This window comes from Fusarium falciforme, chromosome 8 (assembly GCF_026873545.1).
Source record: "Fusarium falciforme chromosome 8, complete sequence".
Classification (NCBI taxonomy): Eukaryota; Fungi; Ascomycota; class Sordariomycetes; order Hypocreales; family Nectriaceae; genus Fusarium; species Fusarium falciforme.
Genome location: NC_070551.1, coordinates 1,557,764 through 1,574,358, shown reverse-complemented (window position 1 = coordinate 1,574,358; position 16,595 = coordinate 1,557,764). Strand labels below are relative to the sequence as shown.

At 53.6% G+C, this 16,595-nt stretch overlaps 5 protein-coding genes across 5 annotated transcripts; 2 read left to right on the top strand and 3 right to left on the bottom strand.

Moving 5' to 3' along the window:
* Positions 1-5: 5 nt before the first annotated feature.
* NCS54_01032200 (Hypothetical protein) lies at positions 6-3,169 on the bottom strand (the record flags this gene model as incomplete). The annotated part of the gene is made up of 3 exons (XM_053155636.1): positions 6-2,066; positions 2,114-2,211; positions 2,260-3,169. 3 exons carry the CDS (start codon positions 3,167-3,169, stop codon positions 6-8), a joined length of 3,069 nt encoding a protein of 1,022 aa, XP_053011611.1.
* Positions 3,170-4,025: 856 nt separating this feature from the next.
* NCS54_01032100 (Hypothetical protein) lies at positions 4,026-4,814 on the bottom strand (the record flags this gene model as incomplete). The annotated part of the gene is made up of 2 exons (XM_053155635.1): positions 4,026-4,395; positions 4,447-4,814. 2 exons carry the CDS (start codon positions 4,812-4,814, stop codon positions 4,026-4,028), a joined length of 738 nt encoding a protein of 245 aa, XP_053011610.1.
* A 2,576-nt stretch (positions 4,815-7,390) lies between these two features.
* On the top strand, positions 7,391-7,881 carry NCS54_01032000 (Hypothetical protein; the record flags this gene model as incomplete). The annotated part of the gene is made up of 3 exons (XM_053155634.1): positions 7,391-7,567; positions 7,696-7,767; positions 7,819-7,881. The coding sequence occupies exons 1-3, from the start codon at positions 7,475-7,477 to the stop codon at positions 7,879-7,881; spliced, it is 228 nt and encodes a 75-aa protein (XP_053011609.1). The 5' UTR covers positions 7,391-7,474.
* Positions 7,882-8,099: 218 nt separating this feature from the next.
* On the bottom strand, positions 8,100-10,088 carry NCS54_01031900 (Protein kinase domain-containing protein; the record flags this gene model as incomplete). The annotated part of the gene is made up of 2 exons (XM_053155633.1): positions 8,100-9,946; positions 10,010-10,088. The coding sequence occupies 2 exons, from the start codon at positions 10,086-10,088 to the stop codon at positions 8,100-8,102; spliced, it is 1,926 nt and encodes a 641-aa protein (XP_053011608.1).
* A 3,484-nt stretch (positions 10,089-13,572) lies between these two features.
* NCS54_01031800 (Zn(2)-C6 fungal-type domain-containing protein) lies at positions 13,573-15,868 on the top strand (the record flags this gene model as incomplete). Its single annotated transcript, XM_053155632.1, has 3 exons — positions 13,573-13,953; positions 14,021-14,995; positions 15,050-15,868. 3 exons carry the CDS (start codon positions 13,573-13,575, stop codon positions 15,866-15,868), a joined length of 2,175 nt encoding a protein of 724 aa, XP_053011607.1.
* Positions 15,869-16,595: the final 727 nt, after the last annotated feature.

Here is a 16,595-nt window from a genome sequence, read left to right as displayed (position 1 = left end):
CTATCTTACCGTCCCGATGCTCCATTCTGTCCGCCAATTTCCCGCTCCACCATCTCAATCGTGCCCAGGCTGGGGAACCGCTTCGTAAAGTCCTGGATGTAATCGTCCTTCTCTTTGGCAGACATGTCCAACAGAGGCTGTCCAGGGAGATCTACTGCGATAACATGAGCTGACGATGCCTGCGCCCGGCTCTGTTTTGAAGGTGACGATGAACGTGGTCCGGTAGGGAGGCTGTTCAGGTGAACCGGCTTCTTAGGGGCGATCGGCTTTGCTGGGGGCTTGGGTCCAAGAGCTGGAGGTGCAGAAGATGTCGAGGCCGGGCCAGTACTGGCTGGCCGAGCCTGAGGAGGCTCAACTCTAGTCTTGGCGATATTCAGGGGTTTCCTAACAGGTAGCGGCTTCTCGGGCTTGCCTCCACTTTCCGATGAGTCGGTGTACTTTCCATATCCTTGGGCAGTCCTCTGCACGTTCGAAGACTTCTGATCCTCGTTCAAGAGACTTTGAACCCGGTTCTGGATGCTGACGACACGGGAGACTCCCCCAATGCTCTTTGGCGGGATAGGTGGACCACGGTTTCCTGAGGCCACACGTCGACGGTACTCAGCTTGGGCCGCCTCAACACGTTGTTCCTCTTCTTGTAGCTTCAGGCGTTCCATCTCACGCCTCATCTCAGGCGTCATGTTATCCTCATCCTCCTGTATACGGCCATCATCGCTGCGCCCATCAGTAGCCTCAGAGCCCGCGATAGGAGTAAGGTCACGGCGTCCCGCGTCTCTTTGTGGCGAAGGGTTTCTCACGCCTCCAGGAGAGCCGCCTTCGAAGCGCTTAAAGGCATCTCCAAATTTGCCTGCAAGGATGTTCTTGTTCCCAGACAACGATGTCAGACTGGAGCGCTTGCTCGCCTTGCTCCGCTCCGAATCTTCCAGGCTCCTCAGGAAATCCATATCACTGGATGCAACTCGCGAATCGTCATCAGCCACAGGTTCCTGGGCAGGGGATGGAATCTGAGGTGAGTAGTGAGGTGGCCGACTTGATGATCGGGAAGCAGCCTCTCTTTCACGCAGGAAATCAAGCGTGGTTCCCTCGAGGTTTGTGCTTGCAGGTCGCGGTCGAGAGATTGTGGTAGAAGTACGGGCTGCAGGCTCCAAAAAGTCTGCGCGAGGGCGACCGCCCTCAAGAGAGGGTCTTGATGAAGACGGTTGACGAGCATGCGAAGATGGTTGATAGGACGAGCCCCGGGCAGGGAAAGCAGGGCGTGACTCTTCAGCGCCCCATTGCCCGGCACTTTGCTCGGGTTGCCTTGTAGCGCTGCTGGATCGTGCGTACTCGTGAGACTCTCGCTGAACAGGTCTCTCCAAGTCCCTGTATGGCTCAGGAGGTGGAGTCGCTGTCATCGTGCCAGTAGACACGTATCTCGAGCTTGCTTGAGAGGAAATCGCCTGCAGCTCGGGATTGTTACTAATGATGGACTGCGCCCTGCTGACTTCTGGCCTGCTTGGTGCGGACAAGACCTTCTGCAGTGAAGGTTCTGGGGGAGGCGAAGCAACCGCGGCTTGGTGGGCAACAGGCGTGACTGAGTGCGGCCTCGACGTTGACCTCGTACGTGTATCGCTTGGCTGAGGCATGGCAAAGGCTTCATCGGCCAGCCTCTCCGTAACTCTCTGGTTGAGATCAGACGGGGCATTAGGAGTTGGTGAGGTTGGCGAGGAGGCGTCAAAATCGAATTTGGTCCCTTGGTCGTGTAATAATGAGAACTGATCAAGAGTAGGGAACCTCGATGACAGCTCATCAAATCCGGCCTGGGGAGTCGACTTGGAATCAAGAGCTGCAAAGGGATCTCCATCAGTCTTTCGCATGGGAGATTGCTCTGGCTTCTGTGCCGCCTTGGTTGGAGCTGGTGACGCCGCCGGTCTTCCTCTTCTCATTGGAACAACATCAGGGATGACTTGTCTCTCCGGCTCAGCCCGTGAGAAGACAGCACCCACGACTGGCGCTTGCTCTGACGATTGTTGCCTACGCTGAGGGCTGTCATTTCGACCATGAGATTGGGCTTGGCCAGAGTAGATCTGAGTAAAGTCAATGCGAGTTCTACCGAGGGCAACAATCCTCTTACATCCTGAATAGGGACATCTCGCCCTTGCATAGCGCAGCCTTCCTTGAGTACCTGGTAAATATTTGGTCTCGACTGCATGTTTTCTTTCAACATTGACGCTAAAAGGTCAGTCTCACGAACAGCCCATCAGAGGTGAGTAACTATACCTATCAACTTCTTGAGTCGGTCAGAAAAGACGGGGTGGCTCGGAAACCTGAAGCTAGCATTGAGGATGGCCAATTGACCTTGGTCCTCGAACGGGGTCGTATAATAGCATAGTTTATACAGCAAAACTCCCAGTGCCCAAATATCAGACTTTTCGTTTATAGGCTGCTTTCGGTATACATCAATCATTTCAGGACTCCGATACTGAAGGGTGGTATGCTTCTGGACATCCTCGTCCATGAGGCGACACTCGACAACGGTTGTGGGGGCGGGACGCGGCGGCGCGGCCGAGCCAAAATCGCAGAGCTTGAAGCGCTTGGAGGAGCCCTTGGCGGTGATGAGGACATTTTCAACCTTGAGATCGCGGTGGAGCAGCGCGGGCTTGAGGTAGTGCATGCATGCGACGCCCTCGGCGATGTCGGTAAAGATGTTGAGGATCTCGGGCTCGGTTAGGCGATGCTGCAGCCTAGTGTTCATGAAGTCGATGAGGCCACCCCCGTTGCAAAACTCCATAAGCAGAAACACCTCGTAGCCACCGCCCCTGAGCTCAGAGGCGTGCGAATCGATATAGGTGACGATCGGCCGGTGGCCCTTGAGGCGCTTCATCGTCTCGACCTCGGTGCGCATGCCCCGCAAGGTCTCCTTATCAGGGACCGCGACTCTCTTCAGGACCGCCATGTCGGTGCCGTCGACGGGCTTGGGCATCTTGACGAGGTACACGTGTGCGAAGCCTCCCTCTGAGAGGTACTTTTGAATCACGACGCGGTGGCTGCCGACCTGAATCTTGGTACCGGGTGAGAAGGTGCCGGCCGGGGCGCCACCGGGGACGGCCACGGGCGGAGTGCCATAGGGGGCATGATGATGGTGTTTTGGGGCCAGGTGAGGCGGAGGATACTGGCCGTGCGAAGCCATCTCGAGCGGGGAGGTCGATGGACAAGGACGACGATGGGAGGTTCAAGTGCGATCGCGGTGATGGATGACGGAGAGGTCGTCGGGCACGAGATTGAAGAGCCAAGGAAGCGAGGGCGGTCGAGGGGGTGCCCCGTAGGGGAGAGGAAGACGGCGCTGGAGGGGGAAGAGGAATCGATCAATGTATAAGGAACGGCAAAGTTGGAGATTCAAGGCATTGGATCAAACACAATCAAGTGATTGAGCAATTCAGAGCGGGCGCATGGTCAAGTTGACAGAGAAACACATTGCATGGCCCCTTGGGAGAAAGACGAGACCAGACGGGACGGGATGTTGGATGTGCCAGGGACCGATCCATGGAGTGGCCGCCTAGTACGGGGCCGCGGGCATATCATAGCGGCCCTTGGCCTGGGCGCTCAGTGGCTCAGCCTCCTCCCCCGTAACCTGTTAGTGTTGGGCCGCCCCCAGAAACCAGTGCAAGCTACGGCAGCTGCCTTTTTAGGCCTCAGGCTTTTAGACTTGGCGGCGGCGGGAAATTTTCGGTAAATAAGGTTCCTTTTTTCAGTTCAAGACTTGGGGGAATCAGGGTTTCGTTACTGACATCAGCCAAGTCCATGGTTTTCGACATGTTGAAACAAGCACAGGGTCTCGGGTGCTTCTCTTCCATCTTACATACAGTTGATGCAGAGCTTCTGGCTCGTCTCGTCATGTTTCATTTGTTTCAGCTGTCAAGGATGGCTACGCTTGCATAAACCACTCCACATGGAGAGGAACCTGTTAAGAATGTATGCCTCTTAGAAACTACTAACCACCAACATTATTCATTAAAAGCCAGTATTGTCCATCAACGCCTCGCCAGCTAAAGATCAGAAACTTCCTCGCCATTACAATTCGTACCAATAGGGTAAACAGTTATATCATCCATCAGAAACTCGGCACCGCCTGAGGGCGCGTCTGGGCACAGAAAGTTGAAGCTGAGCACTGGGTCGGGAGAGGCAATCTTCTTGATGAAGGAACCGCCGCCCCAGTAGAAGGGGTCGAGCACCCAGTGATGATCTTCCAAGATGACTTCGTCGTCAAGCTTGATCTTGATTGTGCACTCGGACGCGCCCGTGTTGTTCTTTTCAGTCCACGTGTCGGCCCAGTTGATCCAGTGGTTGCCGGGCTCAAGACCGTGTAGTTGCTGGCTGATGCTCAGCTCCACCTTGGGATCATTAACTGTAAAACGGCTATCGCGTCTCATTAGTGGGAGTTTCAGAGAGAGATGCAGAGAAACGTACAGGAATTTTCTACCGCTCTGGGCTTGGTATCTTCCACGTGAAGTCTGGACTTTAATGGACCGAGGGTCTGACACCTTCCAAGGGGAGAGTGTCGCGTCTTCGAAGCCGGGGTTCTTGACATTATAGCATTCCGGATCAAGGTCTTTCTCTGGAGGAGGGGCCGTCTCCGTGTACTCGGGAGTGCTAGCCTTCAAGCTCCACACGTCCCTGACAGCTGCGGCCTTGGTGGTTTGAACGGGCGGGTGTGTTGGGTCTTCGGTATGGGGGCAGAATGCCTCGATGAGACATTCGAGGGGGTTGTGCAGGCCGGCGTCGACGCCAGTGAAAGCAAAGGCGGCCAGGACCGCGAGGATTGTGACTTGTACCATTGTGTGTGTTTATTCTGTGTTAAAGATGTTTGTTTGTTTATTTGTTTGTGAAATTGCTTTGGTATGGATAATCAGATGCAAAGTCGTGTAAGTGACGGCCGTCTATTATACCTGCTTCCATCTCCAACGCGATTAATGATATCAACCCGATACAGTTCACGTCCAGACCCAGCCCCATCGTCATGTTTCAGCTCCCGAGAGTGGTCCGATGCAAGGAACGCAACTAGTCAATATTGTCTGAAAACGGTCGCCCAGATAAACGTGGCTGTCATGCGAGATATGTGATATCTGGGGCTTGGGATGCCCTCGCGGCCAATTGGGCCCGGCCGTTCACGTTTCGTGGGTGAGCGGGACGAGCGTCCCGGCACTCTATCTCGAGCTTCCCCGTGTGCGTTTGGGTTTCTTCAACGTCATGGCCAACCTTGAGTTGCGTATTAAACGTGCGTGGGGAGGCTGTAGCCGACTTGGCGAGCGGCCAGGCGGCTTCCAGTAATCACATTTCTCCCGATGCAGTACCGTTTTGCCCATGCTCAACGGGGCTTGTGGATATCCTCCTTGTGAGAGAGGTGATGATCTTTGCTTGAATGTAGAGCCGTAACTGTTGATCAATATCTTGATTGAGGCTCAGACCGTACATCCTTGATTGGCTTCGTCAGGGGATGTGTAACAGGCAACAGGATAGTATCTCCCGTCTTACAGACAACAAAGATATGCCCTGTACTCATGGTGTAATCATCAGCTCATGATAATTCCACAACGCCGACAACAGCCCGCGAGCATCTGTCACGAAGTGGAATGCTCGTGGCACCGGCACAAGTCTAGGTCGAAGTCAAAGCCGCGCAGACATCTCCAAGGCTTTACACAAGACGCTCGTAGGTGTCATCCAGGGGGTCATCCATACGAGGATGCTAGATAATAGACTTCCGGGTTTCTAACCAATTCCAGATGGGACGCCTTGGGCTGTTTGGGAGGTTGGGTGCCAAGGAAGACGGAACCTTTCTTGAGAAGAAGCTCTTTAAGGAGCGTTTGATGGGTAGGAGAAAAGCATGATCTTCACCCAAGGGGTCTCAAATGGGTAGCAATGACGGTATAAGTGACGACTATGAGTTTCTACTGAACTTGCTCTATCTTCAGATCATCTGTCAGTATAGTAAAGCGGCTCAACGGTGACCCTCTGCTTCCCATGATTTGGACTCCGAAACCGCTCAATATCCATTTCACATTCCCGATGATGCTCTTTAAGAAATCCCACTGTCTGCCTGGCATCTTGGCCCATGCTCCAGAACTAAAAAGCGAGTCATGGCTGTGGTGGCTGTCGCGATGACTTCACTGCTTGATCCTCGGCAAATGCTGCTACGGTCTGGGAATTGTCTTCCGCAAAGCTGCTTTGGGGCGATAAGCCTCGAGGCCATGGCTAGCTGACGCGTGTTTGCTAAGCCTTTTGGTGTCTTTTAATCCTGGACTCCATGACAAGTTCGTTCAAGGTTGTGGCACTGCCTCCTAATACGGCCGAGGCTATGGATCCATTTACGCGGCCGCCACAACGACTCGACCGGTTGCGGAAAACCAGTTGACTCGAAGAAGAAGAATACTTGATGAGATAAGCATGAATCTGACACGAGTCTCTGAAAAGCCTATCTCAAGATTTGCCTTGAATTATGCGGTATTTTTAACCTACACTTGTCGGTTCGTCAACCTGATGATCCGACTTGCTCCTTGAGGTGAACTACCCTAGGCTCAGCCCTATGGGTCCAGGAAACCCGCCATGAACCAGTCTCTCGGCCGAACTATTATCGTTGTGACTTGGCAAGACGCGCGGCTGTGGCTCTTTGTGTGTAAAAGGCTTTGCCGCGAAGCCGAAAAAGCGGTTCTGGCTCGGGCTTTTTTTCTAGAAATAGATCGTATTCTTCAAGAGCCGAATCGAATATTCGCGCTCCACATGGGAAAGCAAGGGACAGCCTGCAAACACTCCACGAAATGACAAAGTTGCTCCGTCAGGCATACGTCATGGTCCGATAACAGGGGGCCTTGCTTTTTTCGCTTTCGCTTTTTCTCTTTGTTGCTGCTCTTTCTTTGACAAGACCTGCCAATGGATGCTAATGCAGGGCGTCGGGCACGCCGTTGGGTGGTTCGCATCTGCCATCAGCAGCCACATGACAATTTGAGTCAATGGGTACCCGGCATGGGGCTCTCACCACCATAGCAATGACCCCGTGGGAGAGTGTATCTTTCAAGTCATGGCGAGACTTGCCGTGCTACCCTGCAGCAGCCAACATGCCTGATGGGGAATCCTGCTGACCCTCGGAGGTCACGGCACAGGCTGGCCTGGTCAGGCGTTGCCCTAGAAGGCATGGATCTTGTAGAAGTTGAAAACCCATGTGCCGATGACGATCCCCCCGTTAGCCCCAGATGCCGAACGCCTTGCCTTGCCTCGCTTGAAGAGGGGATCCAATTCGAGCCCAAGACCCGCGCACGCCGAACGTTGAACCCTGCATCAGCCGGCCGACCCAAGACATTATTAAATCAACGGCCCGCGCCCTTTGTGACAGCTCTGATTGTTTCCTCTGCATCCATACTTTGTAAATCACTCGCATACATCCGGCCCATTTGCCTTCGAATACTCTATCAAAACGATACCTGTACCATCAACCATCATCAACATGCCCACTTCTACTTCGACTTCGCCGATGCAAATGCCCCGCGAGCCGGCTCCCGCCGCGTTCCCGGCCGGACAGAACAACGCCGAGCAGCCGGTACGTCGCGTGTTTCCTCCGGCTTGGCCTCCGGGCTTGGCTGCGTTACCAAGACATTGATGCGCAGATCCGATTATCTGCGCATTCATTTACCCTTAAACATTTTACTGATTGAATTTCGTTGATAGCGCCCGGTTCAGCCCATGTCCATGGAGAATCAACCCACCATGGGAATGCGAGGAGGCAAGGGTGACGGTGGTGTAAGGATCAAATGACCCTCCTCTTCTCTGAGCTTAACTAACCTTTTATAGGCCATCTGCTGCGGCATCTGCGCTGGACTCTGCTGCTTCGAGTGCCTAGACTGCTGCTGTTAATCGCGGTCCCTGGAGAACTTGGGATTCAATTGCTTTCTCCGGCGTTTAATGGACGAGCCACCTAATTGAGGGTCGTTTGAGTGAATGAGGCTGGATTTGCCGTCACTCGACTAATGATGCAACGAATTTTCGATAGACTTATTATACAATGTTTTGTGCTTCATGCTCTCTCTTTTCGTCCCAGTCTTGTATATCGTTTTGTTTAGAGCTGTTGACGCTCACACAACCACGTCCTCTAATCGCTTCACAACCTCCTTATAGAACTTGATTGACAAGCGCTCAGCAACCTCATCCTCGGTCTCATCATCGCCATCTCTAAGCCCCAGTTCTTCTCCGCCAGCCAGGCAGCGTCGAGTCGCATCCTCGAATCTCTCACCCATATCTGCACCCACAGCCGCGACTCTATCTTCAGCTAGGAGAGCATCCCGCACCTTTCGCACTACATCAGGGCGACCTCGTGCACGTCGCATATCGATACCTAGCACCTCTTCGATGGGTCGCCAGTGCGCAAGCTCGACAAGAATGACACCCAGGCTGTAAATATCGAAGCTCTTCTTGGAGCGCTCCCTCTCCCGTCGGCGGTTCGACTGCGCGTTGGGATGCCGATATAGGTCATGCTCCGCGTCGTCGCCCGGGGCATCTGTCATCTCGTCAGAGCCACCAGGGCGAGAGAAGTCAAAGCCCGAGAGGTATGGTTGGTAGTAGTCCACGTGGCCATCCCGCGTGAGGAAGAAGAGCACGTTGTGGCTTCGGAGACCCTTGTGCAGCCAGTGCACGGCGTGCAGGTAGAGGAGGCAGTTACTGATGGCGTGTGCGAGACGGACTCGTTCAGTGACTCGAGGTTTGCGGACCTTTGGGTCTTGGAGAAGTTCACGCAACGAGATCGGGGGTCTTGTGGTATCGAGGTTATCGTCAGATGGACGCTCAAATATGAGGCCCAGTCGGCGGTCGAGGATATCGACATCATCTTCAGGCATGTTGGGATCGGCTTTGTCGAAGAAGCCCAAGCAGTGGGGAGTGCGAAAGGCTTCGGGCTTTGGGCTATGATTCAACAACGCGGCAAGTTTCCGAACTCTCTCGATGATGTCGGCCTTGGATAGGGATCCTGGCTGAGGCCCCGGGTTATCGTAGTCTTTCCACTCGATCCAGACCTTCTTCTTCCCCTCTGCTGTCTTCATGAGAGCTTCGCATCGTGGCTCGTCCGATTCATCAACTTCGGGGTCTACCTCAATGAGGTAGCGAGGCACGAAGAGATTGCGCTGATGGCCTGGCTTCGCAAGCTCGAGGAACTTTGCGGCGGCTTCATCAACGACGGCGGGGCCTTCAGATTTTGGGTCGATAGTCTCGTTGAAGGCTTTGAATTTGGCCAGCCTTGACAACTGCCTCAGTGCATCAGCGTTGGCTTCTCGCTCCAGCTTTGACATGGAAGACGGGCCACCAGGGCTGCCAGCATCGAGTTGGGACTTGAGGGCCAGCACGAGGTGGCTCAAGTCGGCGATCTTGTGGTGCAGTAGCAAGACACCTCGGTTGGTGTCCTGTACGGTGTTCCTGATCTCGACTTGGAGGGAGTGGTCGAGGAGGTTGGTCATGTTATCATTGAGGATGGAAAACTTGGCAAGTAGCCTCTCAAACCCAGCCTTGTCAAACGACGTCCAGCGTAGTCTGGTGATGCCCTCGACCGACTTGGTCTTGAGCCCGAGCATGGCCTTTTTGATAAAGTCTCGCTTCCTCTCCGTCATGGGGTAGTTTGCCAGCTTGGCGTCCTTTTCAGGGGCTCCCAAGATGCCATCATGATCCTCGACGGTGCAGAGATTGTTGTGTTTCCGCTGATACTCTGTAAACTCATCAAAGAGGCAGCGAATCTGCACGAGAAGGTCGAGCACCGTCTGGCGGTGCAAGTTGAAGACGTTGGAGTTGAGGATCTTGTCCTGGTTCTTCGCATCTAGGTCAAGCAGGCCGGACGTCTCGCTCCAGGCAAAGAGGCGCTGCTGCTCCATGCGGAGGCGCAGGTTGAGATATTTGCAGTCATCCTCGTAGCCCAGGGCCGTGACGAGAAGCTGGATCCCTGAAGCAGTCAAAGTTGCAAGTTAGGAGATTGTTACATCTGTGCTGAAGCTAGACGACGTGCCTTGGATACATCCTGTATAGACCTGTAGGCCAATGGAAGCGACGCCGATGGCCAAGCCGGCTAGGGAGACGGGATCCATGGTCTGCCCTACAGACTCAGCCCTTTTTCGCTCTGCTACGTCGCAGAAGGGACAGGGCGGCGTGTGGCAGAGGGTCTTGGTTGAGGTTGAGATGGGTGTTGAAGTGTGGCGGAGGCTGGGTTTGTTGGTAAGAGATGAGCAAAATGCACAGCGCTTACAGAGCAGTGACAGTAATAGATGGTCACTCTTCACCTGTTTTGTTGGTGAAATGTCTATTTTATTTTGACTGCCCCTCCCCATGCTATCCCTGCAAAGTATTTTTGGTATCTGGCCCATCGGGTACAGTACCAATTGTGGACAGGGACGAGGATAGGGCTGATAGAAGTGATCACCACTGAAGCCAGAACAGGAAGCATTCTGCGAGGTGGACGTGGCTGATGATGGTAAAGGGGAGCAATTCAAGAGCTTGATTGGCCACAACTCAATACCTTGGCCTGTATATCCCCCTGGTTTGATTGCGGTCGCTGAGGTTATGTCGCATCGTCCAATGCCGTGTAGATCTGCCTATGCTGGCTGGGTGGGCATGGTTCGTTGTAAGAAGTTACTAAGAATGAGCTTAAAAAAGGATATGAGATCTATAAGTAGATGAGAGTTACGCCTTGATAATGGATCTTTCTGGAGGAGTGAACTTGGAATTTTGGTTGAGTTGTGGATTGTCCTTGTCCCTGTGGCTAGCTGATGTCTTCAATCTCTCACGCGTCAATCAATAGGTGTGGGTGAAATACTCTCAGGCTCTCAACAAGATAGATGGCTCTCTCACCTTTGCTCGCCTGGTCTTCCTTCTAGAATAGGCGCGCCTGTAAGAAGCTTGGTTCACCTTATTCCTTAGTTCGAGACTGCCAACTGACCCATGCTCTCTTGTCTTGGCCTGGGGCTGAAGAAATTGTTAAGCAGACCGCTCATCTTCCATGTTTGAAACGTGCCGCATTTCGCTAACAAACGCCATGCATGACATCACGGCCGTTTGCGACAGGACGCTCTAGTGAACCCTGTCGGCGGACCGAAGGCTCCTACATTTCCATCGTCTTTATTCGTTGGGTGAATTTTATTCCTCTGGAGCCGCCAGAGTGGGAAACGAAAAATCCTGCATAGAGACACGAAAGGCATGTTACACGCAGACGGTGATTCCGGGATCAAGGATATATCAGAGATTGATGTTCCTTTGACGCGGGAAGGATCATTTTTGCTAGGTTTGGGCCCTGTGATTGTTGTGGATGGACAACGACCAGCTAGCTGCATGTCTCAGCCGCACCGGGAGCGTGGCTTGAGGCTGTATCGACCTATGAATGCAAGACGTTACTTGGCGAAAGCTTGGGCCTGGGCTTGATGAACTACAGTAGCTGAACAGTTGTCGAGGCGACGTGCTGCTTCTCTGGAATTGACGCGTTGATCAAGCATCTATTCCGACAGGCGTGGCTTAACCTCCGCTTTCGGTGACCTGTTCAGCCAAGATATGTACACCCCTTGCTTCTCCAATTCTCACCAAGGACTCAATGGGTGATGATACTGACCAACCCGACGTTGTATCAAGCAGCTGCCAATGCGCTAAAGAGGCCCGCCTCGTCAAAGAGACCCTCATTCCGGGGGCAGGCTCCCTTGCTGCGTAGGGCAGAAACATGATCTAGGCGGAATCACGAAGGTCGTCAACCACCAAATGTCGGCGTCGGCTCAAATCAAAACTGCAAGGGGGGTTGCATCTCGCAGATAACCGATGTCCAGATGGAGACAGCTTCACCGGCAGAGACGCAGAATAGCGGTGACAGTACGTACCAATATTTTGAATAGAGGGTTTTCGATCGCGGGTCTAGATGCTTCACTTCCACGTTGTTGACGTTGAGAGGGCACAGCCCCCCCAGCACCGAGATTTAGATGCATAGCCGCCGGTACAACGGGACAAGACGGTGCGTGCACACACGCATGCATGCATCCACGCCGACATCATAGGCGTTTTTTTCGTTTACAGAGACAAACACGGATGGAGGCTTTGGTTGTCGTCTTGAATGAGTATCATGTCCGCTTGCGCTTATACCGGGTGACTCAAGCTCACCTGTCCTACAATCATGGCGCCCGCCCATCTGGCCTCAGATGCAGCCACGAGGGAACCGAGGGTGACGACTGCCGTGCCGAATGTGCGGTCGTGATAGCTGATGGCGGAGATGTCTAATGTGCAGTATTGATAGCTGATGGCGGTGATGTTCAATGTGCAGTAGTGATAGCTGATGGCCGATGTGTCGAATGTGTAGCGACGACAGCTGCATCCAGGTTTCTCAACGCATCCAAAGGCTTCACATGATGCCCCAGAAGGTCACCGGCAGCATACAGCGGCGGCCCCGACAATTCGGCCACGAGGTGAAGGCTTCCCCTCGTACATCCGCCATTCTGGATACGCTAGCTCAACCCCCTCCCCGGTGAAGTTGGTCTCTTGAAGTCAACCGAGGCAGTTCGTTGGCCCAGGTCCGAGAAAGCAGTTGTGTTTCTCGCCAGAAGGATCCTTGCCCCGCATAGGCGCGCAGAGCTACGGCGATAGCCGATGCCATCGCTCGTCGTCTCTTGACGAGTTCCAGGTTCCTGGCACCACGACGAGTGGCACGTTGCAGAAGCTACGGTACCAGGATACTGGGGCGGCGGGACAAAGGGACCCAACCTAGCGGTTTGGAAAAAGGCGGCCGATGGGGGATGGGGATGAGGATGCCAGAGCCCACTAGGGCTGGAGTTGCATCTTCCATGTAAGACGCACGCATGGATGGGGGGGTCATCCATCCAAACGGCGGACGCCAAGTTGGGCGGTGCTGGACGCCCCAGCCTCCACTCCCAGATGGGAAAACGTCCGTCTAATGGCCGAGAGACCCTGACACCTTGAATTGCGTGCGCCATGGGGTTTGGCAATCTCACAGTCTAGTTGAGTGAGGATCCAGGGGTGCATGTGGTTGGCCAGGGTCGACGATAGCTCCAATGGGTGGTAGTTGGGCTTAGGGTTAAAATGGGTTCGGGGGAGTTCCAGGAGAGATATTAGATGTCGAGATATCCCAGATGTTCTCATGATGTTTGAAGCATTCATCCATTCTTTCAATCATCACCATCAGTTCGAGCAACTACATATACACTTCCAGGTGGCTGCAGCTCTAGCCACACTCAGAGTCAATCGCCGTTTGAAACCACGAGACTCTGTACATACACGATTGCTTCAACAGTCACGTACACGGACGGATTGACCGCACCTAAAAAGAACACATTCAGTATGTAACCGGTTCCATTGCCTTCGAATATCTAAGCAAGAGGCTTACACATCATCAGCTCAAAGCTCTTATCTGATCAACCACCGATTAACTCAAACCCCGAACGTCCCTACCAGATATACAAGTTGCCCCAAGCTTTTCCCAGCTCAGGCACTTGTACCCCGTGTTTGCGCGCTCGCTCAATCGGCCTCGACACCAAACAAGCCCGAACCGACTCCCGACAGCCCGGCCGGTGGCGCGCCTTCCTCATGAAGTCGGTCCCTCATGCAAGTGGTCCGGGTACTTCCTCCGCGACTCAGATCACTTTCACTTCTTATTCCTCATCTCCATCCTATACATATCATCCTTCATCATCAGCTTCGCCCTACACGTTTTACGCCGGCCTGCCGAATACCCCCTACATCTGGTATCCTCCCGTAATGGACGCCGCAACCTCGCTTCAGCCAGCGCCTTCCAATGGCGGCAAAGACGATGCCTTCTCCAGCCCCGAAGACCCACCATCCAATTCCGCCTCTCCCAACTCACTGATCCTCGGCCTCGATCGCATGGCATCCCCATCGGCGTCGCCTTCTGCTGGGACGGAGTCTCGCGCCAACATTCCCTCTGTCCCAGCAGCCTGTCTTGCTTGTGTATGTTGCCCTTGAATCATGACGCGCCAGCTTGATGCAATGTTCAACTTGCTGACAATCCCAACAGCGTGGTAAGCATCTTAAGTGCGACGGCAAGAACCCCTGTTCTCGCTGCACCAGCTCCAATTCAGAATGCATCTACGTCGCCTCGCGACGCGGTTACAAAGGCCCGCGTCGCGGCACTGCGCGCAATCCTAACAAGCGACATGCTTCGTCTCCCGCAAGAGAATCTACCAGCAGCGGCGACGGCCCAGTGTCCCTCGCGCCCGCGACTTCAGTCTCGATGAGATCCATCACTTGCTTGAACCCTGCTCTAACCGATGACCTGGCGGCATCTCCTTTTTCTGCTTCTCTCCTTGACCCTGCCCTGACTTCCAATGGCAATGGCAACAGCGACATCTCACTCTTTCGACCTTATGGAATGACGGATGGAGCTGCGATCGAGGCATCAGAGCTGGCCTTGAGCCACCACCAGGGTGTTATTCCTGCGCAGGTCCCTGTGCCAACACCAGCTGAGCGTTGCCTCGACTCTTTTTACCGCCACTTTCATGCCGCCCACCCTTTTGTGTTGCCCAAGGAGTATCTCCTTCGCATCGCTAAAGAGACCACCCTCGAGCCACTGTTGGCTGCCATGCGCTGGATCGGGTCGCTTTACATCGACTCGTGTCCGCATCGTGCCAGTTTCTTCCAAGAAGCCCGCCGTCTTGCGTACGATTCTAATCGTTCCAAGGATGGATTCTTGGTGCAAGCCCTGCTCCTTCTCCTGATTGGTCTTGATGGACAAGGTCACCAAGACAAGGCACGGGAGATTTTGGCCGATGCTGAGCGCCTGGCTGTTCGAATTGGGCTCAACACCCGCCCGTTTGCTACCCTTCATGGCCGTGGAATGGCGGTGCTTGAAGAGAGTTGGCGACGGACGTGGTGGGACCTCTATGTGGTGGACGGAATGATTGCTGGCGTTCATCGCAGCACCAATTTCCTCCTTTTTGATGAACCCTGTGATGTCGCGTTGCCATGCGAGGAATACCAGTATCTTTCAGGAGTATGACGACCTCGTTCTCTCTGATTGCCTCACATGCTAATGCGCCGTGTCAAGGACATACCGCAGCCCATGTATCTTGAAGACATGGACGATATCGACTTTTCGGGCGAGGATCGCGAGTTTTCATCCTTTGCCTACCGTATTCAATGTGCTCGAAATTTGGGGAAATTCATGCGGGTTCCTCCAATCTACGGGCCCGACGACGAGAATCTTGTTCGCATCGAAACGCTCCTTACCAACTGGCGCCTGCATCTCCCAGAATCGAAACAGGATGCCCTCTACAAAGACGGCCGTCTAGACGAAATGATGTTTCAAGCTCATATGATGATGCATGCCACATCGCTTCTTCTTCATCAACCACACTCACAATTAGACTCTTCTTCGACTCGCCCGGTTAACTCTTGCGCGCCTCACGCCCCTGTTCCTTCTGGCGACGCTTTCAACGCCCACACCAAACATACGATCCAGTCGGCGAACGAGATCAGCAAGTTAATCACTCATCGCGTCTCGTTGCTTTCTCATACGCATTTCTTTACCTGCGTGATTACGCTTTCTTCCATTGTGCATCTGAGCAAGTGGGCTCTCTACTTTGTTCCTCACGACGACGACAACCTTCGCCAGCAGATCCGCCTCAACATTGGGGCCCTTTCCAAGATCTCTCAAGTTTGGGGCAACGCCGACCGCGCCGGACGCCAGGTCAAGGGCGTTGCGCAGGAGATTTACAGGGCCAAGAAGCAGCAGCAGATGACACCCCAGTACTGGCTTGGTCTTACTCAGGAGGAGGTTTTGAACAGCATTGCAGCCGACGATTCTATCATCAACGAGATTGAGAACATGCAGAGCATGCCAGGATTGTCAGGCATGATAGGGTGATTACGAGCTCGACATGACTGTTATGAGATGGAAAAGGCATTGATTGGCTTGGGATATTAATGTGACATTTGCTTGGCATGTATTTATGGGATGGCTATTAGACAAAAGGAAGTGTTCCTGGTATTGATTGGGAGTAGACTCTGGACAGTTTGAAAGAGGCGTTAAGGGCCATGCAGATATTCACAAGTTGACGACTATTTACTGTACTTCACTAAACACTTGATATTAAATTCATATAGAACTACAAATGGCTTGTTCCGAGGGCGTCTTTGCTATTCCGGTTGATATGGAATGACTGGGTTGTAAGGATTGATACTTCCCTTGGTACCTTACATGAGGATGGATCAAGCATGAAGAGCCCCATTTGTTACTGAGTGAAAGCAAGCTTAAATTAGACGAATGATACAATACGGATTACCGGCACCTACTGTAATCAGACAAGAGTATCCGTACCACTACAGCGGTAGGAGTGGCTGTGACGCTGCCATCGGCCGAGACCGACGAGAGTTGCCGCTCACTGCGTATTGGGCCGTCGGCGACCTCGCGCCTCAGCCCTACAACCTGGAAAGTCCCCTAGTCGCCGACCAAGGGAAATAAACGGACGAATCAAGGAGGTCACAGGTCCCCGAAGCGGGAACGGCACCGGGCTCCACAATCGAGGCTGGGTTCTCGGGGGCGGATGCCGGCCTCGTGCTGTATTCGAGGAATGCTGGGCGAGAGCCTATCT